The sequence below is a fragment of the Armigeres subalbatus genome, chromosome 3, assembly GCF_024139115.2.
Source record: "Armigeres subalbatus isolate Guangzhou_Male chromosome 3, GZ_Asu_2, whole genome shotgun sequence".
In the NCBI taxonomy this organism is placed as follows: domain Eukaryota; kingdom Metazoa; phylum Arthropoda; class Insecta; order Diptera; family Culicidae; genus Armigeres; species Armigeres subalbatus.
The window spans coordinates 415,846,927-415,871,746 of NC_085141.1; the positions used below are offsets into that span (position 1 = coordinate 415,846,927).

At 41.3% G+C, this 24,820-nt stretch overlaps 1 protein-coding gene across 3 annotated transcripts; it reads left to right on the forward strand.

The window, feature by feature from the left end:
* Window positions 1–2,569: 2,569 nt before the first annotated feature.
* On the forward strand, window positions 2,570–21,495 carry LOC134227255 (ceramide glucosyltransferase). 3 transcript variants are annotated; one of them, XM_062708605.1, is made up of 5 exons: window positions 2,570–2,962; window positions 4,017–4,189; window positions 4,247–4,416; window positions 4,496–4,934; window positions 5,212–5,900. In XM_062708605.1, exons 2-5 carry the CDS (start codon window positions 4,019–4,021, stop codon window positions 5,566–5,568), a joined length of 1,137 nt encoding a protein of 378 aa, XP_062564589.1. In that variant the 5' UTR covers window positions 2,570–2,962; window positions 4,017–4,018; the 3' UTR covers window positions 5,569–5,900. The 3 variants fall into 3 exon arrangements, with proteins under 3 accessions (XP_062564589.1, XP_062564588.1, XP_062564590.1); XM_062708606.1 differs by lacking the exons at window positions 2,570–2,962; window positions 4,017–4,189 and having other exon boundaries at window positions 4,281–4,416; window positions 4,480–4,934; XM_062708604.1 differs by lacking the exons at window positions 4,017–4,189; window positions 4,247–4,416; window positions 4,496–4,934; window positions 5,212–5,900 and adding an exon at window positions 18,750–21,495 and having other exon boundaries at window positions 2,572–2,962.
* The last annotated feature ends 3,325 nt before the right edge of the window (window positions 21,496–24,820 follow it).

The window sequence follows — 24,820 nt, forward strand, 5'->3', positions numbered from 1 at the left end:
TTTGAAGTATGTCGTTATGCCCCCGTTGCGCGGTGCTAGTGTGCTAATAATGTGGGTGAAAATTTTGCCGTATTTTACTTTTTGGCGCTAGTGTTCAGTCCGTATTGTCACTAGATGGCAGTATCACCTTGTTTACGAAGTGTAAGCCAACGCCATCGCTTGGTGAGATTGAGTTTGTATGTCGGGCAGTCTGCGTTGGCGGCGCTGCGAACCTTTACACACGTTTTCAACAAAATTTTGTATGAGCTTCCATGTCTGTTCTCTGTGTCTAGGCATCCAAATTCCGTCATTGTCCGACATTGTATATATTTTTTAAATAACTGCGAAGTTTTATCAAGAAGTGAACTGGAAATGGCAAAACGAAAATTTTTATTAGTGGCCGGATCCGTTTTGCAATGGTTTCTTTACCATGTTTTAATACTCTAATAAATGTTTCTACTTAGAAAATACAGTGAACGTTCGCTAATTGGGGGTTTTCTAGTTGGGGCGCTTTTTAGTTGGGGGTTCGCTAATTGGGGCGAAACCCAATTAAAAAGCAGCTAAACGTCAGAATGTGATGTCAAAAACGAGTTGACGTTTTGTTTCCATGTTTGGCGGGATCGATATTTTCTGGCGCGTAAAATTTTCCTTTGTTCAAAGCAAAAAGTAAACAACATTGACGCTTGTCAAAACGCCCCAATTAGCGAACGGCATTCGCTAGTTGGGGTGAGGTCGTGCCCCAATTAACGAACGATCACTGTACTGAAATTTTACATACGTTTGCTGTCCGCCGGATGTGTCCCTTATTTGTATGCACCTTATTAATTTTATTTAGATAAGTACGGGCAAAGCATTGGCTTTTCTGAAGTCGCCATCCAGTTTCACTCGAAAACTACTAAGTGTTTTTTCACCCATAAACAGATGAAAAACACCCGCTTCGTGGACTAAATGGAACTGTTTTAAAATGGGCATTTTCCACCCATCTGACAAATTTTGAAATCACCCACCTTTATGACAGCTTCATATTGATTCCAAAGGTGGGTGATTTTCAAACATTTAATGAGTATTCCCAAATCTCCGTGTTCATCATGATTATATTTCGAAAGCGGAAATGGCAGGCGTTATCTCGTCAAGTTCTTGGTTTTGCAAAACGTAAGTCAGTTAGTTATATTAATATAAATGTTTATAATCTAGTTGTTTTTCCGTTATTGCAGTATGTTAGCTAATTATTAGCTCACCACCATCGCTCACCACCTAATTATGTGCAAAAATGAACCCCCGCGGGAATTTGCCTCGACGGACACAGCGGATTACAACACGACGACATTCAGACGTATTTGCTGGAAGCAGAGACCTTGGTAGACGGCCACTTACGAATATGGGACTGGGCGCTTGCCTCAAATCAAACTTCAGCTGCACGTCGTATTTGCAGGATGGAGACTTGGGCTGACGGCCACTCATGGATGTGGCTCTGGGCAGATCGCCTCAAACCAAACTTCAGTTGCTCCGTGCTCCACGTATAGACAGCGAGCAGAAACCTTGGCGGACGGCCACTTACGGATCTGGGTCTGGGCGGCTTGTTTCAAACCAAACATGAATGACTTCACCTTGTTTCACGCTCTTTTTGAGCGTTAAAAAGTGCATCAGAGATGTTTGTTGTATATTAAAAAAAAAACTAAATACATTGAAATAAAAATGTGAACAGTCTAGTGAAAATTCCAAAGAATATAGATGTTTTTTATTACATACAAATTCAAAGAAAAATAAAACTCAAATATTCCCTCGTCGTAATGCTAAAATGGGTATTATTTACTCCTTTTTCCCAATACAAAATTTTCGATAAAGAGTAAAATTTACCCTTGATTTTGACGTACAAGCCGTTTACCCATTAATGAGTAAACGCTGTTTACTCTTTTAATGAGTTGAACTATTTAACTTCATAATGGGTACTTTTTTACCCATTAAAGAGTACTTTGCCGGCACAGTGTGCGGTGAGTGCAAAATGAGTTACCTTGATTGATCCATTATGCCGTTTCCGTCGCCGTTCCGTTGTATTGCGTTTGGGGCTTAACTCTATACCAGTGGTGCTCAGCACTTTGGGTGTTTTTTTCCTCAATTTGCTTCTCACACAATAAAAATGAGCTTTGACCATACAAATTACCACTTGGTCGAAAGCTTTCAAATATATCTATCTGCTGAGGGTAATAAAACGGATATTGGTCCTAAATTCACTCCGTACGAAACGATCAAAGCAAAACAAAGGTGCGGCCCGCGGGCCGCAGTGTAATTTTACTTTGATCAAGTCGTATGGAGTGATTTCAACACCAATATTCTTTTTAATACCCTCAGCTGACAGATATTTTTGAAAGCTTTCGTCCAAGTACTAACTTGATAGAAGAAAGCCCTTTTTCATTTTGTGACAAGCAAATTAAGGGTAAAAACGCCCAAAACGCTGAGCACCACTGTTCTATACCGTCCTCCGCCAGTCTATAGTCAGCAAAGTATTTATACGCCTTTGTGTGAGTGCAAACATCGAAGTGAACGATTTTTCATTTCATCGACCAACGATGTTTTTTCTTCGTCGATTTGTATCGTGTTTTCATCGCGTTCGCCAAAATTGTCAGTGCTGCTGCTCGGCAGGCAGTTCTCCAAATTCCGAGTATTTTTCCCAATTCGAAAAGCTGGAAAAGGTAGCTTGTTTAAAATAGATTGACGTTATATCTTCGGCAACCGGAATAAGATTTTGGCAAACAAATTGTACGCATCCGGGACCAAAAACAGTGAAGAAAAAAAAATCAAATCGAGAAGTGCATATAAAAGTAGGAGTGCCGTCATCGTCGAGATACGGAAGAAGCCAAATAACTGGTCTGTTGCGATTGCGGAGCTGTCATCTACACCAAGCGCAAGCATCGGAAAGAAACACTCAGTGCGGAAAGATTACAACCGAAGAGCGGAGGAGGACAGCATTCGTGCTGACTAGAAGGTATGTAGAAACAAAGCTTCCGCAGAATGGATTCGATTGTGCGGGTTGATTTGTCGGGAGTTCTGGCATCTTATGTTTGATTCTTGAGAAGTGTTGATTTTTGGGTGAAGGGATAAAATTTAATTAGTTTTGTGTGTCGGTTCAGTATCGGCTAAACAACGGATTGTTTTATTATCATCATTCAAGAATCTTTACTAAATACATTACTGTATTCAATGAGATGTGTTTGTTTACATGCCATGTGACTAATTATCATGGATAGAATGCTGGCAATGCCACTGCGTTAGTCATTTTATCCAAAATTAAAGCACAGCTTTGTTTGTCACCTCCGAGGAACAGAAACGTCATTATTCTATTCGTCAGTTTTGTTTTACATTTGCCAGAGGCTTCCAATCTCAATACGAGAAGGTTCATACTTATACAAAAATCATTTACAGTTTGCCTTGTTTAGCTTGTCTTTGATTTTTTTCTCTGGTAAGAGGGCTTTTATTCCTGCTATTGCATGAATTGGAATTTTTAAATTTTCTGTTTTGTGCTCATTAAAAAAAAACAAGTTTACAGCTTGGTACTGTAAAATGTAAAGACGGTAAAGACGATTCGTTGTGGTTTGTCATAGGTTTTTACAAGCTTTGACATACATCTTGGAGTATTTTATAATCTCCCAGATACAAAGCAACGAGCGATGATAACTGTTATAAAAATCTTTCAGCTTTCATTGTTTGCAGTCTTTATTTCCAAGCATACAAGCCTTGTAAAAAAATGGGAAGTGATACAATCGGGCTGGAACCGTGATAAAATCGTGTCCAAAAATTAATAAAATCGCGCTAATCGAATCATTACTGAACTTTTTGTGTACAAGACCTACAAAAAACTGAGTAGCCAATATTTCGTTGTTACTAACGAATGACTGACGCGTTATTTTTTTCGGTGGTAAAACAAATTGTAGGAGTAAGGGTTTGAAAATGTTGAGAAAATTTTAGTAATTAGAATAAATTGGGCGTAGCAATTTAAAATCACGACTGAATCTTCCATTTTTGGGCGGTGTCCGGCACAGGCATGGATTTAAGAACTGCAGCCACCGAAAAGGATCTTCAGTCGGCTCTTCAAGAAGGCCCAGCTCGCGTAAATGATGACGAAGAGCAACAAAAACGTCGCGAGTCCGTGCTAGAGATGAATGGATATATCGTGCAGGAAACGATCGGCACAGGGGCATTCTCCAATGTGAAGGTATGTATGTTGAACGTATTAACTGAGCAGATATTTTTATATATTTATTTTTTACAGAAAGCATTTTCAAAGACCCTCAACCAGCTAGTTGCGGTCAAAATAATATCAAAACAAAAAGCTACGAAAGATGTCCTGAACAAGTTTCTTCCGAGGGAAATTGAGTTGGTTCGTAATTTGAAACATGTGAATTTGATCCGGTTCCATGAATGCATAGAAACAACGCTCAGGTAAAAGCTTCTTGACAATCGTACTGTTTTAAAAGATATTTCTTCCAGATAATTATCAGAAAGATATTTGGATTTCTAGATTCTACATCGTGATGCAATATGCTGAAAATGGTTCCCTTTTGCAACTTGTACGAAAAGAGAAATACCTTCCAGAGGAAAGGGCAAAATCCTACTTCAGTCAACTTATCAGCGCCGTGGAATACATTCATGGGATGGGAGTCGTGCATCGGGACATCAAGTGCGAGAACATCGTTTTCGACCATAGCAACACGCTGAAGCTGATCGATTTTGGATTCGCTCGAGGCAACATGCAGCCAGTTTTGGCTGGCGGCAAGATCAAGCCTGTTTTGTCCAAGACCTTCTGCGGAAGCCATGCGTACGCCAGTCCGGAAATATTGAAATCCGTACCATATCAGCCACAGTTGTCGGATATTTGGGCCGTCGGAGTGGTACTCTACACAATGGTGATTGGTCGGCTACCATTTTCGAACGAAACGAAGCTTAATGTGCTCATTCAGGTAAGTAGTGGATTTACATTGGGAGATTCGCCGCACAGTCTAATGGTTCTGCAGTCGAACCTGCAAATGCAATATCACTCCACAATTTAAATGAATATTGTTCTACTTCATAATAATTCTTAAGAGAATTCTTATCAGCGTGTCTGTGGTTAATCATTCTACGATTAAAATCTCTCCATTAAAATTTTCTCCTTCTGACAATAATAGAACAACTTGTCCAAGCCGTCATTTATAATAAATATCTATAATCTAACTGATAAACTATCATCCTACACAGCAAACCGCGGCTGGGCCAAAATTCCCCAAGGATCGCTGCATCAGTGACGAGTGTAAATCTTTGATTCAAAAAATTCTACAACCGGCCAATGTGAGGATTTCGATCGAGGAAATGCGCCGCCAGCTGTGGCTCACCGAACATGATTCCGGATACGACGATATGAGTATTGAGAAAAGGTATGAAAAGAAAATGAAGCTTGATAGCTCCAGTGATAGCAGCGAGGGCTGTGCCAAAGTGACCATCAGCCCCACCAGTGCTACCTCCGGTAACCGTGATGACAACAACAACAACACCGATGGCAAGAATTGTACAACGTCGCAGAGTGTACTGAACCGGAAGAAGGCAGTGCCCAAATGAAATTTTATTGCAAACATTTTGACCGTGTCAAAATTTTAGTTCTTCATTATTTTTGTGTTTATCTTTCGTTTTTGACTAATAGCGGAACCCAATGAAAAGGATTAGATTTTCTTGTGTATTCGAATGAATTTGAATACTTGATGTATATTTGTAATCTATCGTCCAAATGAATAACTTTTTCATTCTAATTTTCTACCATGTATATAAAAGACGAAATTGGGTTTATGTAAATAGGCATTTCATTTCGACGATATACAAATTAGACATTCGTGACTAACATTTTTATGTTTGAATGCGCAAAAATAAAACATTGTTTTACGCTTTATTTTAAATTTTGAGTTGTTTAAAAACAAAATGTACATTCTTTATTCTGAGCCGCATAATTTTTCTTAGACTGTCAGAAACAAAACAAAATCACGTAGAAAATAACCTCACAATAACGTATCTCAGTGACTTGAAATTACTAACAACTGCCAATCATCTCAACTAAATTTGCGAATGTATTACAATCATTCAGATCCGATATGGGAGCTAACTTACAGACACATAATTTGTTAATTGATTTCAAAGCAGCGTACGATTCAGTGGAACGAAAAGAATCATGGCAAATTGTAGTTTTCCGGACATGGTGTTCCGGCAAAATTGATACGGTTGATTCGTGTTACGTTGGACGTAAGATGGATTGAAATAGGGTGGGTTATGCACTTTAGAATTTACTGTGGCAGAGGCAGTGACGATTGGACATATGATCCCAGCAAAACGAGGTACCTGGTAGTGAAGTGATGGTGAATGGTGAAAAAATTGAAGTTGTAGAAGAGTTTGTGTACCTTGGAACTCTAGTGACGTGCGATAATGATGTTAAACGCGGCGAGATGAAAAGGTGTATTGCAGCTGCGAGTAGGTCTTATTACGGACTTCGTAATTAGCTTAACCCTTGTAATCTGCGAACGTAAACGAAATTTGCGTCGTATACTAATATTATTCTTCCGGTGGCTTTCAGGGATGCCAGACATACAGACATCATAGAGATTACAGACATTATACAGACTTTTTATTGAAGTTACAGTCTTTTACAGACATTCAGTTTTCGAAATCATTGGTTTTCTAAACAGAATCCGGTTGGGCTTTTCAATTAAACCATTTTGAGTTTTTATGTTAAAATTGTTATGGGGATTTCGTACGGAATTCGAAAAGGTTTCCAAACGGTATCATTTTGAAATTCCAAGCGGAGCCTTTTAGGATTCTGAACGGGATTACTTTTGGGTTCCAAACGGAAAAAATCTTTGATTCCTTCCGGAAACCTAAAAAGATTCCATTCTGAAGTCCAAAATTAATCCATTCTGAAGCCCAAAATGAGCTCGTTCGAAAGCCCAAAAGAATTCCATTAGAGTGCCCAAAAAATATCGGTTCGTGCGAATTTCCGTACAGAATTATGTGAACTTCCGAACGTAATCTTTCTAGGTTTACTAACGGAATCCCTTCGAGCTTCTGAACGAAATTCTTTTGGGTCTTTCGAAAGGAATCACTCTGGGCATCCCAAAGAAATCCTTTTCGACTTCTAAACGGATTCTGAACAAAACCATTCTAGAATTCCAAACGGAATACTTTTGGTCTGCCGAACGGAATGCTTTTGGACTTTCGATTGGAGCGTTCTGGGCTTCTGAACAGTATCTCCTTCTGCTTCTAGACAGGGGATTCTGGTTAGAATATTAATGGGATTTCCTACCGAAGCCCTAAAAGGATTTTGATCGGATGCCCAAGAGTTCCTTCCGAAAGCAAACGGTTCGTAAATCCCAAACAAGTTTTTTCTCTGGGATTCTGAAGGAAATTAAAATTGGGATTATGGAAGGAATTCTATTATATTCCTGAACGAATTTTTTATGGGCGTCCAAAAAAGAATTCTTTCGGGTATCCGGACGGAACCATGTTGATCTTCTGAACGAAATTTTATTGGACTTCACTTTCAAACGGTTTCCCTTTATGCTTTCGAAAGGAATGCTTCTGGAATTGGGTTGTTTAGGGGTATAGATGTTTTTACATATTCTGAATCTCCATAAAAACGGAGCCTAACTCCAATTTTTCAGAATTATTGGAGCTTTGGAACCATTTTCAATTTGAATTTAAATTTTATGTGGGACTAAGAATTTGTTCTTATGCTACATGGGCCAACTGTCATTCTATGAATGTTAGAGTAAAATCAGCAGTGATTCAAATCGTTCGGGGCTGTCAGTTTGAATATGAATCTGAAACATTGAATTTCCCAGCAGCTGTTCTAGATTCAGTTTTTATACCATTCAACTGTCAAAAAAATAAAACTGGTATAACGCTCCGTTCTATTTTCTGCAGATTTGAACCACGATTGAATCACGAGATTCAAATATTTTTCAATTGTTTTGGTGTATGGATGCGTCATTTTATCTACGGATCAATCCACTTTGCAATTCCGGCGCCTTTCTTGGCAGTAACATAATGATTTCAATTAATTGAAAATTAAAAAAAACATAAATAGAACACTGCTGGGGAAACCAGCGAGTTTGTTCTATTTTGCTCCAGATGCAAACTAGAATAGTGGTCGAAAATTTAGAATCAAACTGAATCACTCCTGATTTCACCCTTAGTGTCATTCTATCGATTCAAATGCTTTATTTCTTGCTGTAAATAAAAGGTTTACAAACAAAATAAAAATATGTTAAAGATTAGAAACGCAGGCTCTTTATGTAAAACTGTGAAAAACCTCATATTTTCTTTGCTAAAGAACCCAATTCCGAGTGGAGCCTTCTGGGCTTCTGAATGGATTTCTTTTCTGTGTTTGTGCAAGGGATATCTTTGTGGGATTCCGGAGCCTGAAAAGATTCCGTTCGGAGGCCAATAGGATTTTCTTCGAAAGCGCATAAAGAGTTAAATTTGGAAGCCCAAAAAATGTTCGAAAAACCAAAGGTTCTTTTTTTTGTAAACCCAAAAAATGTCCGTTCAGATCTTTGGGTTTTCAAACGGTAAAATCTGCTTGGAGACCTCAATATTCAGAGAACCCGGAAAAGGCCGTAGGTTTCGTGGGAGGCCGCGTAAACGACGACTGGAAGCGATTGTCCCAGGATCGAGTCCAGTGGAGGAGAATACTTCATTCGGCGTCAGTTCATTGATGAGCTATGGGCAGCAGGGTCTATGTTCAAGGGCTTGACGATCCCTCCCCAGACCATCTGCGAGTTGTAAGGCTTGCCTAGGATTTGGTGGGGTTTGACAGTGGGCCCTGTTAAATTCCTATAAAAAGCTGCATGTATCCGCACGTAGGCCCCACCACAGCGCCTGTATGCCGCTCAAAGCGCCCAAGCCCAAGTCCTGTTAGGTGAGACGTTAAACAGCCCTGACACGACGGCCCTCCGACGAGACAGGAGGTTTGCGCAGGTTCAATAAGCCGCCTGAAATATCAATAATTACGAACAATATAAGAGATAATGCGACTCGATATAATCGGCAAAGACCTAGGCGACGAATAAAGGATCACGATTGGAAGCTTGGAACTTGGAACTGCAAGTCGCTAGGTTTCGCAGGTTGCGAGAGGATGATCTACGATGAATTACTTCCTCGCAACTTCGACGTCGTGGCGCTGCAGGAGATTTGCTGGACAGGACAGAAAGTGTGGAAAAGCGAGCATCGAGCAGCTACCTTCTACCAAAGCTGTGGCACCACCCACGAGCTGGGAATCGGCTTCATTGAGATTCTCACGTCCGAATGTGTGAGTGGCGGTAAAAGGAAAACAAACACTCCTAGATGGTGCTACTCAGCAAAAATTGGGTAAAAATGAGTATATTTCCATATATTTTTTGACTCTTTTGAAATCATTGTGATGACCTGAGGATTTTTGAGGTTATGAGCAGAAGGCCGTTTTTTCAACTATAGCACCGTCAACGAGCACTGCCCACACGAAGGGTGACCCGACGACGAGAAAGAAGCGTTCTACGCACAGCTGGAGCCAGTGTTGTCATTCTCCTCTGTGTAGCAAAGAGCGAGTGCCAGATTACTCTCAACACTCTTCTACAATTGAGAGCATCGCACTCGTCATTGATTATCACTACACTCTTTTCCTGCGCGCAGCGATAAACTAAGCTGCGCTCACAATTTAAAGCACTCCACACTGTCCCAAACTGTAGCGTGAACAAAGAGCACTGGGATACGCTGTAGTGATTGAGTGTCAACTAATTCAGTGAACTATACCAGTGCGCACTGAAGATTTCGCACTGCAGTGCGAACTGAAGTGAGCGAAACAGTTGGTTGGGGTTCAGCCAAATCGCACCAAGCGCCAATAATAAATTACCGAGTTTTCTACTCAAACTTTCCTTTAGTAGATTTAATTGATCACAAATCGTATCGGATATCCCTCAACCCCATAACTGAGGATAACCTTCTGCAAATGGTGCGGTTTGGCTGAACCCCGACCAGTTGATTGCTGAGATCGTTGGGATGGACGGCGCAGCGGCATGACTGCCGATGTTGTTTTTTCTTCGCACAAGGCAATTATTTGCATGCTGCATTGATATTAGGTCTAGCGCAGTTGTCCCCAGCATTTTTACTACCAAGGGCCGCACAGCAATTTTGAACTGTTAAAGCGTGTTTTACATAGAAATTTTAAGTTTAATCAAAATGAATTTTATACCTATTACACAATGAATCAAATTCGTCGCCCTGGATTTTCTTCAAATAATATGTTTGTAAGGACATTCTTACAGTTGGTTTTATAGCCCACTGATTTTAAGTTCATACTAACAGATAGTTTTGCGGCAGCGGACATGGGACGAAAAATATTTTTTCGCAACAACACCTCTTCAGCATACTTTGCAGAACATATTTTTAGCTATTTTCCAAATGAGCATATGTCGTCTGATCTTAGGATTTTGAATTTTTGTTGAAAGATTATTGTTCATTACAAAACAGTAACGATTCCTCAACTTTAATTTATCGTTTCAAGGAATTCAAATATGCGAAATTCATGCGCGAAAATGCAAAAGTAAAGAGATTTTGATTAGATAATTGATTCTGAAAATTTTATTTCTTATTTGAGCGGTCAAAATTGAAATCGTCCAATTCCTATCCGAGGTAAGCCGGACTAGGGCCCAAAAACTCGTTAGTAGAGACAACAATAATGAATCTTCCAATTCTGTGTCATTTAACATTGAGATGAGTGATTGAGTGAGATTACGAGACCTCATTGATTATAACTTGTCGAGCGAAATAACGAGAAACATGATTTTGAAGCCAGGTGAACTTGAAAGCGGTGTTGAATCGAAATCGAGTAAATCTACCGTACTATTTACCGTGTTTCCAGATTTCCGAACAATTGAAGTTTAATACTGAAACCTTTTGTTCATCAACGAATACATCTTGATTTTGTAAAATATTTTTCGTTGCGTAAAGTACGTTAATAGTCAATAATTTCTTGGGATAGAGAAGATAGAGAAGAAGATAGAAATCAAGCTACTTTTCAATTGAATGTGGCTAAGGCCTAACTTATATTGAATGCATTCTTATTTCAGGGCGATGTAATGGTAATGTTTTCATTATTTTGATCTTAAGTTCAACATTTGAATCTGCGAACAAAAAAGGACGAATTAGCTATTTTCATAGCCCGAAGTTGTTTGCTGTTGGCTTACGTATTATCTATGAAGTGATGAATATAGTTAATCATGATGATAACATAATTTTTGCTTTAGGGTGCTTAAACATCTTAATGTTGTGAACATGATAAATTCCCTGGCTTTTCGTGTCATCTCATGTTTATCAACGGGCCACATATTGTGTATATTTTCAAATACTTCGCGGGCCGCAGAAGAAGGTTTTGAGGGCCGCATGCGGCCTGCGGGCCACTCTTTGGCCATCACTGGTTTAGCGCATAGGTAAATGCTTTGTGATTCACAAGACGATGCGATGGGATTGAGAACGATGGAAGGAACACTTTTTATGGAATTGTCTATATTCAATGTTGGATTTTATATTTTTTTAAAGTGCTGCTTTTTCAGTCTTCACATAAATTGCAAATAGTAGATACATAGTCAAAATACAATCAAATTAGGCAAACATTTGAGAAGACATTAAAATAGAACAGATCAAAGGTTCTTAAACTTTTCGGATTTGCGACACACCAACATGGACATGGATAAAATGCATATGTTTTTAAAAATTGAGCATGAGCATTATGACCGTACAATTCGTAGGTACTACTCCGTGATTGACTGGAACGTGTGAAATTGCACAGAGAACCATGTGAATAGAGCATGGGATTTGCTATCCATTCTCAATGTACACGTTTCAGAAGCTCACATATTTTAAATCAATAACGGCGCTGGCCACTTCATTACGGTCATATAGGAAAGGAAGCATTGTTAGTTCGACTCTCGTTGCTACTAGAGACCGAGAACACCTCCACGATTGTCTTGGGAGGAGGATATTTTATCTGGATTCACTTTGGTGAGTGATGCGATCTATGGGAGGGAGGGGATTATATGAAATGCAAAATGCATATGTTTTTCAAAATTGTATGGAAAAAGAGTTCTACCTAGATTGAGCAAATCATAGTTGCTTCATATCACTCATTATGTTTGCCAATTTTTAATTCTTCATATTTTTAATTTTAGTATTCATATTATATACTACCTTTCTTGAACAACACTACAGGAAAGCTTTAAATTCCATAAACTCGACGAGCTTTTTTCGTTCAGTTTTTAATTGGAATAATAGAATTCGTTTAGGATCGCTTAATTATAAACCTATAACGAGATTGATGAAATAATCAAGAGGGATTAATGCCTTCATACTTAACCAGCATTTGAATGTTCGGTATTTTGTTTCCCGAGTTTCAACTGCAAAATTTCTTTTTTACTGAAATTCTAGTATTTCAGTAAACCAACGTTTGGATGATTATTTTGACGTTTACTTATCTTTACTAAAGAAATCATTAAATTCGTAGATTGCTGAACAGCACAAAAAGTCGGTAGAAATTTATACAGCGCCACACAGCCACAGATCGCACAGCTGTGTAAAACAAGTTGAAATGCATCATGAGAACCGGTGCTCTCTGTCTGCAACTTTTTAAAAAGAATTTATCATGAAGTATAGCTTCCCAAATTATCGTATTGAGCATCTGGCATATTATGCTACATATCGTTAGTGATGCAGATAAAGAGTCAGAGATTTTCTTTTTATTCAATCTCAGTCTGACAGTAATAAATCAGAACCTACCAAAGTCTTTATTTATCCATACTTTTATTTTATGCAAAAGAATATTGACTGTCCAGACGCTGGTCAAATTAAGTACTGTCCAGTCAGTAAAATATTTTTCTCAAAAACAAATCCTCATTTAATGACTAGGAATGAGTTATTGATAAACTACTAAGTGATCGAGCACAAGTTACCAAATGATCAAAAACATCCTTGTTTAAAACGCTATGACTGTCAACTCTGGTCATCCTTCAGATTCACAAATTTAAATTATTAAAATCCCGCAATAAATGTGGTACTTGTTTACAATAGCATTTCTTTTATCGCTATACTTTAGCAATCCGAAAGATAGATCAAAACGAAGAATAGCAACCGAAAAGTTTCATAAAATCTATTTAACAACGCTACGTGTAATTTAAAATAGTAACGTTTCATGTTACAGTCGATTGCTGCTGTTGATACTTTCATACAGCGTACCCGTTTCACCTTGATTCCGGAATCCGGACTGTTTGCATGCGACTCATGCGAGTCTTTCATCACAACATCGAGCAGGGAACGAATAACTGAACAGCAGAATCGTTCGAACGCAACTCTGTGGTGATATCACTGCAGTGGTACACTGGAGTGAGGCACGCTGAGGATCTCACTGAAGTGAGAGAACTTGAGTGCACCTAAAATACAATTCTCTAGAGTGGTGAGTGGGTGTACGCTGCCTTGATTTCTCTACGCAAGCGCTCTCTTACGCACGCATACCAGATCACTCACAGCAGAAGGTTCATTTTACGCGCTGCGTTTTGATTCTCTTATCCTCATTTCGATAGAATCTCTTACACTCTAGTGCAAAACCCCAGTGAAATGACATCACTGGCTGGAGCAGACATACGATGGGTGCCCACTGCGGGACGTCAAAATCGTCATCTGTGACATGAACACACAGGTGGGAAGGGAGGAAATGTATAGACCGGTCATAGGACCGGATAGTCTGCATACCGTATCAAATGATAACGGCCAACGATCCCGCGGAATGGTAGTCCAAAGCACCTTCTTTTCCCGCAAAAATATCCACAAGGCCGCATGGAGGCCACGTTCTGATCGCCGGTACATTCTTCTCCGACATCACGAACGTCCGCATTTACCGCAGTGCAAATATTGAATCCGACCACTACCTCGTTGCAGTATGCCTGCGCTCAAAACACAACACCCGTCGAAGTCGCACGCCGCGGCTTAACATGGGCGGCTACAAGACGGTAGACTAGCCCAAGAATACGCGCAGCAGCTGGAAGTGGCACTCCCAACGGAAGAGTAGCTAGGCGCAGCGTCTCTTGAAGATGCCTGGAAAGATATTCGATCCGCCATTGGAAGCACCGCAACCGCTGCACTAGGCACGGTGGCTCCGGATCAGAGAAACGACTGGTATGACGGCGAATGTGTGCAGTTAGTTGAGGAGAATGCAGCATGGGTGAGATTGCTGCAACACCGCACGAGGGCGAACGAGACACGGTACAAACGGGCGCGGAACAGGCAAAACTCGATTTTTCGAAGGTAAAAGCGCCAGCAGGAAGATCGATACCGTAAAGAGAAGGAGCAACTGTACTTCGGTAATAACACATGAAAGCTCTATGGGAAGTTAAACCGTTCACGTAACACGTGTCACAGCCCGATATGTGTGAGGACATAAACGAGAACCTTCTTACGAACGAGCGTGAGGTGATCCAAAGTTGGCGGCAGCACTACGAAGGACACCTCAATGGCGATGTGGCAGACGAAAATGACGGTATGGTGATGAACCTGGGAGAACGCGCGCAGGACATAATTTTACCGGCTCCGGATCTCCAGGAAATCCAAAGAGAGATCGGCCGGCTGAAGAACAAAAAAGCCCCTTGCTGAACGTCGCCTACAAGGTACTCTACCACATTTTATGCCGTCGACTAGCACCAATTGCAAGGAGGTCGTGGGGCAGTACCAGGCGGGTTTTAGGGGCGAACGCTCCACCACGGACCAGGTGTTCGCCATTCGCCAAGTACTGCAGCAATGCATCGAATACAACGTGCCCACACATCATCTATTCATCGACTTCAAAGCCGCATATGATACAATCGTTCGGGACCAGCTATGGCAGCTAATGCACGAACACGGATTTCCGGATAAACTGACACGATTGATCAAAGCGACGATGGATCGGGTGATGTGCGTAGTTCGAGTTTCAGGGGCATTCTCGAGTCCCTTCGAAACGCGCAGAGGGTTACGGCAAGGTGATGGTCTTTCGTGTCTGTTATTCAACAACGCTTTGGAAGGGGTAATACGAAGAGCAGGGATTAACACGAGAGGTACAATTTTCAATAACTCCGTCCAGCTATTTGGCTTCGCCGACGACATTGATATTATAGCACGTTACTTTGAGAAGATGGAGGAACCCTACATCAGACTGAAGAGAAAAGCCAAGCGGATCAGACTAGTCATCAACACGTTGAAGACGAGGTACATGATAGGAAGAGGTTCAAGAGAATGCATCGGTGGTGACGAAATCGAGGTGGTAGAAGAATTTGTGTACTTGGGCTCACTAATGACTGCCGAAAATTATACCAGCAGAGAAATTCGGAGACGCATAGTGGCTGGAAATCGTACGTACTTTGGGCTCCGCAAGACGCTCCGATCGAATAGAGCTCGCCGTCGTACCAAACTGACAATCTACAAAACGCTCATTAGACCGGTAGTCCTCTACGGACACGAGACCTGAACGATGCTCGTGGAGGACACTTGGAGTTTTCGAAAGGAAAGTGCTGCGTACCATCTATGGTGGGGTGCAGATGGCGGACGGTACGTGGAGGAGGCGAATGAACCACGAGTTGCATCAGCTGTTAGGAGAACCATCCATCGTTCACACCGCAAAAATCGGACGACTGCGGTGGGCAGGGCACGTAGCCAGAATGTCGGACAGTAACCCGGTGAAAATGGTTCTCGACAACGATCCGACGGGCACAAGAAGGCGAGGTGCGCAGCGGGCAAGGTGGATCGATCAGGTGGAAGATGACTTGCGGACCCTCCGTAGACTGCGTGGTTGGCGACGTGTAGCCATGGACCGGGCCGAATGGAGAAGACTCTTACATACCGCACAGGCCACTTCGGCCTTAGTCTGAATAAATGAATGAAATGAATGCATAGCCTCCCTGCTACCTCGGCAAGCATAGATAACCATGGGATCACTAAGGCGACTACTTCAGTGGGATTCGACGACGGCTGCAAGGGGGGCCCAATCGCTTGCTACGAAGTCTTATCACTACAAAAAATCAAATGAAGTACGCGGAGCGTCCGACAACAAGATGGATCCTTTTGTCAGACGAAGTGACCTTAATCGGTCGCACCATAGGTCGTCAGGGGGACGCGACAGAGAGGAGCGTGGTAAGGTAGAGGAAGCGCAAGTCGAGATAAAAATGGATGGTGCCACTCTGACCAAGGTCATTGACGAGGCTATGACCATCTCGGACGTGATCATGTCCTTTCTGAAAAAGCGCGGGAAATACAGTAGGGATCTAAAGATGTCTGTGATGACCCTCTGCAACATCATTGTAAAGCAAAAGCAGGAATTGAGGTCCCTAGGGAAGATCCATAAAATACGTCACGCAAAAATGGTCGATTTTCAACCCCCTTCCCCCCTTCGTCACGCTTTTTGTGTCAAACCCCTAAAATTTTTCTATGAATCATCACGCTGCTCAGAACCCCCGTCCCCCCTAGAGACGTACTTTGTGGATGCCCCCTTACTAAAGGCGAAATACTTATCTGGTACAATTAAGTGGTGGAGAGTGGTGGGGAATTAAATGGGATTGTACAAACTCGTCTTATGACAAGTGAAGTAGATTAGTTCTTCCGGCATAATCACTTGTAAATTTCCAAAAACCCACCCCGATCATGACAATCCTAAGAGCAAAAAAAATCCTGTGCCTTACAATATACGGGTCCCTAGTAAAATTAAACTTTAAATCTTTTAAATTATGAAATTTAGCGAAAAAATCTCAAGTTAAGAAATACAAAGAAATTTCTGAGATGATGATTCAAATGACAGACTTGGGAGGTAACTTCAAGTATTAGGTTGAAAACCAAATTAAAAATAAAAGGACTAAAACCAAAAAAGTCTAATTTCATGAATCTAAGAATAATTTTAAAAACAAATTAATCATATTGACAATCACAAAAATACCACGAAGTGCTCAAGTCAAAAATAAATGGGATTTTGTAGTAAATTTTCAATGGGAAGAAACTAAGCTTCCGAATGGAATACTAGAAACTTGCATCGAATCTAGCAAACGGTACAAAATATAATTTCAGATTTTACTTTGTATGCAAGATTCGATTACGAATCAATGTTAGTTTAAAAATATTGAAAATGAAAAAGTCATATATTTCTTAAAGAATCATGGGAACGTAGACGAAAAAAATTGGAGAAAATAACTTTAAGAACCTTGCTCACACGTGATTTAAGCCACAAAACAGATAGACATCATAGAACAAACTGCTAATTTCAAAGTAGGCTCTTTGTGTATCAACAATCGACGAACGGCACTCCCGTATATCCAGGGCGACAGAAAGAGAAAGCAAAGCATGCGATGCCGCTCTGTCTTATGTGCGTTGTTCAGTAAAGCTTGACTTCCACCGCTAGGTTCGCTAGCGTTCCAAAATAATCTAAGGACCACATTCTACGACAAACATGCCTATATGTTATGTGTTTAAGCCCTAGATGGACCAGAAGATTTTTTTTGAACGCAATAATATAGAAATAAAATGGCCGACAAACGCTTCGTTAAAATTTCAACTTCCGTTTTTTTGGTCTCTGCTGTTTTTTTAGCAATCATATACCTACATATCCCTGGGGGGCCTCCTTAGCCTAGCTGTAAGACGCGCGGCTACAAAACAAGACCATACTGACGGTGGCTGGGTTCGATACCCGGTGCCGGTCTAGACAATTTTCGGATTGGAAATGGAAATTGTCTCGACATCCCCATGCATAAAAGTATCATCGTGTTAGCCTCATGATATAATAATGCAGAAATGTAGAAACCTCGCAGTTAATAACTGTGAAAGTGCTTAATGAACACTAAGCTGCCAGGCGGCAATGTCCCAGTGGGGGATGTAATGCCAATGAAGAAGAAGAAGAAAAGTCCTTAAAATTTATATTTATGAATATAGGGACACGGCAGGTATTTCCGTCCATCGTCATAGGGGATCGTTCAAAAATTACGTCCATCGTTTTTCGGCATTTTCAACCCCCCTCCTGTCACAATCTGTCACAAATAATTGACCCCTCCCCTGTACGTACATGTCTCATTTTATTTTAGCGATTACTGTGGTTTATCTTTTTCGTACACTATTTTCACAATAACATAGTGAGTTATGTCCCTTACTAACAGTTTGAATGTTTTTAAAATGCAAGTTGTTTCTAAAATGCTTTCAGTAATTTTTTCTTGTGGACGGACGTCACATAAGACGAACCCCCTCCTCCCCTGTCACAAACTGTCACAAAACTCTGACCCCCCTCCCCCCCTCAAACCTTGGACGTAATTTTTGAACGGCCCCTAGGGGCTAAAACCATCGAAAGGAACGTCCTTTAGCTAGAACTCCAGTATAGCAGAACGTATCTCCTGAGCTTACGATTTGATACGGATGAAATTGTCAAAAAAGTTTCTCTTTTATTGGTTTTCGAGACTATGACGAAAAGACGAAAATACCTGCCTGAACCTTACAAAACATTTATTGTAAAATCGTGGGTCGCAGAAAATTGCTTGGGAATCCCCTGGCGTAACAATATGAATGTGCATAATACTACGTTCAGACTACGAAATGGAACTCAAATTATCGACAAGAGAAATGCCATCAAGCTGGTCGACTAACATGTTCTTAGCCCGTAGTCTGAACGTAGTGTGATATGAACCGAAAACGAATGACTAATGTGTGTTTGTTTCCATCTTCCTTTCGGACAGTGAGCAGAGAACCTTCGGGACGGTTTGGGCTGACTTCCCGCGAGCTGCCGCCATCATCGATTAACCTCCGAGCCCTTCAACGTTGCCGACCCTACAGGCCCACCACGTTAGTAGCATTGGTGCAGCATCGGGAGCACCTCGCCGGGCGCTTGGCAGTGTAGACAAGGGTTAATCTAATCAGCAATGTGCGCTCTCGGTAGATCATAGTCAGTGGCGGACTGTAGTAGCAGTCGTTCCAGCATTTGGGATTCTCACCAAAATTAACTCGAATAGAGTGACACATAGAAGTATTAATAACAACATCACCGCTATCAGCGGTAGCGAGAACGGCCTCGACGTCGGTATGTGTCGTTATTGTGATACGCGTTCCAGAGTTTGTTATCAGAAACTAGAAAGACTCGGCAGGGTGACGACGTCTGCTGCTGCTCGTCGTATCGTCAAGTGGCACCAGCATTGAACAAAAAAATCTAATTATTACTCATTTGAGAGGGCAGCGTATGAAAAGCACGGCTAATTATCGGTTGCGTGAATGTTTACTTTTGAAGAATCAATATACGAACGTATATGAGTGAATAGTGCCAGATCTGAATAACCGTCAATTTAGTGTCTAAGTTTGGAAGTGCTCGAATCAATCAATCGATTTTGTGTAGAAACCGCGTGAGTGTCCAAAACACGACCAATCCGTGTGAGAGAAGAATCGGCGTGAACCTTCTATCAGTCACGTCCTAAGAGATCTATCGAGTACAATCATGATAAAACAATGTCAGCAGCGATGATCTCTATTGTGCACTGTTTAGCAATTGGGATACTGATTTTTTGGTGCGGGAAATGGATCGTGCACATAATGGCCATAACCTACGGGAAGCTGAAACTGCACAAAAAGACTGCATCGGCATCGCTGCCTCGTGAAACACCTTTTCCCTCGGTGTCGATTCTCAAACCCTTGATGGGGCTAGATCCTAATCTTTCCAGCAACTTGGAAACATTCTTCTTGATGGACTACCCCACATACGAGCTGCTGTTTTGCGTTGAGTCATCTGATGATCCAGCCATTGACGTAGTGAACCGTCTGCGAGAAAAATATCCCAACATAGAGACCACGCTCCTACTCGGAGGATCAGAAGTCGGGGTGAATCCGAAGGTGAACAACCTCTACCCGGGTTATTTGGTGGCCAGATACGAGTTGATTATGATTTCAGATGCAGGAATTCGAATGAAATCCGATACGCTAACCGATATGGTTAATCACATGACAGATCGGGTCGGTCTTGTGCATCAGATGCCGTTTGTGTGCGATCGCGAAGGTTTCGCGGCCGCCTTCGAGAAGATCTACTTTGGGACAGTCCAATCGAGAATCTATCTTTGTGCCGACCTGCTCGGCATCAACTGCCACACGGGAATGTCCTGTCTAATGCGGAAGGACGTTCTTGATGAGCTCGGAGGAATCCAATCTTTTGGATGTTATCTAGCAGAGGATTTCTTCTTGGCTAAAGGCTTCCACGATGCCGGCTGGAAGCTCACCATCAGCAGCCAACCCGCCTGGCAAAACTCCGGCATTTGTGATATTAGCAGCTTTCAAGCACGCCTGACACGCTGGGCAAAACTGCGTGTTGCCATGGTTCCAACGACCATCCTACTGGAGCCTCTGTCGGAGTGCATCATCGTTGGGATGTTTGCCTGCTGGGCAGCCAAAATACTATTCCGATGGAATCCACTCGTGTTTTTCCTCATCCATACTCTGTTCTGGTTCCTGTCGGACTGGATCCTACTGTCAGTTATCCAAAATGGATCGTTACCATTCAACAAGTTCACCTTCTTGGTGGGATGGGCATTCCGGGAGCTCAGCGGGCCGTACCTATTCTTTAACGCCCTCTGGAACCCGGCCATCAGATGGCGAACGCGAGTCTACAAGCTGGCCTGGGGCGGAATCGCTTACGAGTTAACTTCCCAAATCAAATCGTAGCTTAAAATAAAACACCCGCGAACCACACAGACAACACATACACAAACTCATCAAGCTATTGTTTTGTCGTATTATAACATGTATAAAGTTTAATTTATAAACCAATCGTAAACATAAGAATATATTTTGGAGATTTTTTTTAATCCTTATCGAAAAGTTTGTTTTTTCGTTTAACTTTTCAGCAGTCACAACACAAAAATTTCCTAGAAGGCATACAATGTAACTGCAGTGAATATGTCAGAGAATGTTTGTAGATCTGACAATAGGAATATCATTACAATCATTGCTTTTCGTATTTCAATTTAAAAAAATGTTTGTTACAGTGCGATGCATATTTTTGCGAATAATGTCTAGCTTGCTAAATTTTTTTTTTCAGCAACAGTTTCTCCATAATTTGTTTTTAGTTCTCTACCTTACGATCTTGCTATGCTTTTTTTACTTATTTAATCGCCATAAAACTATATTTTTATCGTAATTTTGTTTGAAGCTACGCTCAGCATACTGTCAGATGCACTGCAAGCCTTCTTGGAAAGTTAATCAGATTCCAAAAGTAGAGTAATCCGTCGAATCTTGTTATTGTATTGTTTTACTTTTTTGTTTCTTTTTTATGTGAATGTATATATCATTTCCATGTAGATATTTAGGCTTATTCTACGATTTTGGGGAGGTGACGCGAATTGAGAAGAGTGTTGTGGATTACTCGTAGTCTCACGTGAGAGAAAAGTCGGCATACGAAATCAATTCGAAATAAAATAAGAAACGGTGAATTAAAAACGCCCATTATGTCTGACTTTCAAGTGAAAAGGATAGTTGGTACCTGTCTGATAGTAGACAAAAGGAATATGTTTGATACGCGTCCAATAAATCAAAACAAAAATGACCAAAACACGTCTAATTGAGTAATTTGAACAAATGTGCATAGTACTCAGAATCTCTGATTGAAGAAGCCTTGAAACTGTATAATAGTAATTCTGGAAGTAGCAGCTACCACACCCATGATGAATGTGACCTTTGATCGGTTCTCTTACGATCTTAACGTCAGCGGAGGCATGCCGTGGTAGCTCAAATCAAATAGGCGTCGGCTCTAGAGCATGTAGAGTCGATTACTCATCTAGGTTTACTTTAGCCATATTGTAACTGAATTCAGCCTGACGGGTTCGAAAATGAATCCGTTTCTTATCAGCACCGTGTGCAAGTTAACAAGTGTATGGGACGGCGTCGTATCGTCGCTCGCTTTGGATGGAGGAGAACGCGATAAACTGCTATCGTTTGTTTAACAGGTATAACATACCGAGGCAAACACAAGATATCGAAGAGACAGATATTTACTGTGGCAGCAAATGCCACAGAACGTTCCTTTAAAAATGCCTGGACGCTCTCAGATTCATAATGAACGTCCTCATTCAAGCATGTAGCATTTTCTGCAGAAGCAGATATGATATCTTAATCCATTTAGCTTATGGGCATTTTTCGTTGGATGGATTATTTTTTATCAATTGATTTCATCCTCACATAGATTGCGGTGAAAAATGTATAACTTTCGAAACAGTAATGTCCCATTCCATTTGATTATTGTTAATCGCCACCCAGCCGTTGGTATGTATTACGTAACTACAAATGTCCAACATTGAACTCTAACTTGAACTCCAGCTCATGATAAGTGATGTGAATTAAATCGGGTTGTTTGTTTTTTTTTCGTCTGCTATGTTTAAACCATTCAAATTGTGATTCTAAAACTAAAATAGAATTAAAAACCTCCGAGCGGTAGCGGTGATGAGAAACATCATGCGTTGTGATAGGTAATAAAAAAAGTATATTAGAAATTGTAAAAACTTGTAAAAAGAGAACGTAGTTTAAATTCTTTCGGTTTGTCCAGTAGAACTACTTAGAGCGAATTGTACAATTGTGAGCATTATTGTTAGTGTCGTTGATCATATGCTAGTCCAGGGGCCTCATTGCGCATCTCCTTTCGACAGTTCTTTCGTATGATGGTTTGCTCGTTGCAAGTCGATGTGCGCAATGCCACCCCAGGTGGAATGACTGTTTTTGGGTGGGCGAATAGTAATAACCAAAATATTGAAGTCGTGTGTTTCCCTGACTTTATCAGCTAATTATTTGTCGCTAAATGTTTATGAATCATCATGTAACTTTTCGCGGCCCAGCGTCTGTGTTAATCACACCTATTATAGACGTTCATTTGAGCAATACCACCTACGTTTGTCCAAACAATACGTATCATAAACCATGACGCATATACCATTCTCACATATACCCATATACCGCACACATGAAACAATTATGCTGAATGGCAGAAGAGCACTCACTATTATAGTGATTACGTTTTTACCGTCAAATATATTCTTGTTTACGTTCGAATCCTCTTTCGAACGAAAGTCAATGCGCATTGTCGTTTACGCAAGCAAAACTAAAGTTGAAATGATTCGAACGACTCGAATTCGTACGAAAGTATTCAGGGATCGGGCTCATTCAGTAGTCGCTAAGTTGCAAAGGCCGACAGAGATCCTTCGTAGCTTACTGGGTTAAAAGCACCAGCAGGGATTGAATCCTAAAGAGAAAGAACAAGTCTCTCACTTTTATCATCTCTGTATAGACCAGTGCATGATGACGTAGGTTAACAATTCACAGAGCTTGTTTACAGGGACTTAGTCTCTGGAGCAGCTTCCGGAAAAACTGTGATTGATTTATGGTAGAAATCAAAGCTATCACTAGAATACTTACTTGATACTTGATGGGCTACAGCTCTTCGATGAACCTACGCCGAATGGAGTATCCTTCTCCACTGGACTCGATCCTGGACCAATCGCTTCCAGTCACCCTGAACATTGAGCACCCTCAGGTTCTCTTCAACTGCAAAAAGCCATCGTGTACGCGGCCTTCCACAAAGCCTGCGGCCTGTTCCGGGTTCTTCACTAAATATTATCTTCGCTTGACGTTCTTTCGGCATACGATACCGTTCTCCCCGCCAGATACCGTTCTCCTGTTTACCGCCGAGTATTGTCCGCAGCACCAGCAAACACTCCGAAAGCTCTCCGATCAGCCTCCTTTAACGTCCATGTTTCATGGCCGTATAAAGCCACCGGAAGAATACAGCGCGAGTTTTGTTTTCGTTTGCAGACTACGGGACTTAAGCTGATTACGAAGTCCGTAATAAGCCCTATTTGCAGCTGCAATACGCCTTTTCACCTCGCGGGTAACATCATTATCGCACGTCACTAATGTTCCAAGATACACAAATTATTCTACCACTTCAAACTTTTCACCATCCAGCGCCATTTCGCTACCACTACCACTAATGAACCCACGTTGATTGCCAGCGACCATATTATACTTCGTTTTGCTGGTATTGATCGTGAGTCCAATCCTTGCTGTCTCCCTCTTAAAAGGCACAAATACCTCTACTACGGCACGGCGATCAATTCCGATAATATCGATATCGTCCGCAAATCCCAGGAGCATATGCGATCTTGTGATAATGGTACTGCTTCTTTGCACACCAGCTCTCCTAATCGCTCCCTCGAGCGCTATATTGAACAGTAGATTCGAGAGTGCATCACCCTGCTTTAATCCATCTAAGGTAACAAATGACGTCGATATTTCATCCGCAACCCTTACACTTGATTTCGATCCGTCCAACGTTATACGAACCAGCCGTATCAGTTTCGCCGGAAAACCATGTTCAAGCTTAATTTACCATAATTCATTCCGTTTCACTGAATCGTACGCCGCCTTGAAATCAATAAACAGATGATGTGTCTGCAAGTTGTACTCCCGGAATTTATCAAGGATTTGTCTCAGGGTAAACATTTGATCCGTCGTTGATCGGCCCTCACGAAAACCTGCTTGGTATTCGCCGACGAAGGACTCTTCAAGCGGTCTCAATCTTTTGAACAGAATACAGGACATAATTTTGTACGCCGAATTAAGGATGGTTATTCCTCGGTAATTGGCGTACTTCATTCTGTGCCCTTTCTTAACTTCCACTATTCAACAAAGTCTCGAAGTGTTGCTTCCACCTGGCAGTCACTTCGGTTTTATCTGTCAGCAAATTCCCTTGTTGGTCGTTGCACATGACGGGAGATGGCGCTGT

Bases quoted from the DNA above. Each gene is read 5' to 3' on its own strand.
- LOC134227255 (XM_062708604.1), top strand. From the start codon at position 19,510: ATGTCAGCAGCGATGATCTCTATTGTGCACTGTTTAGCAATTGGGATA.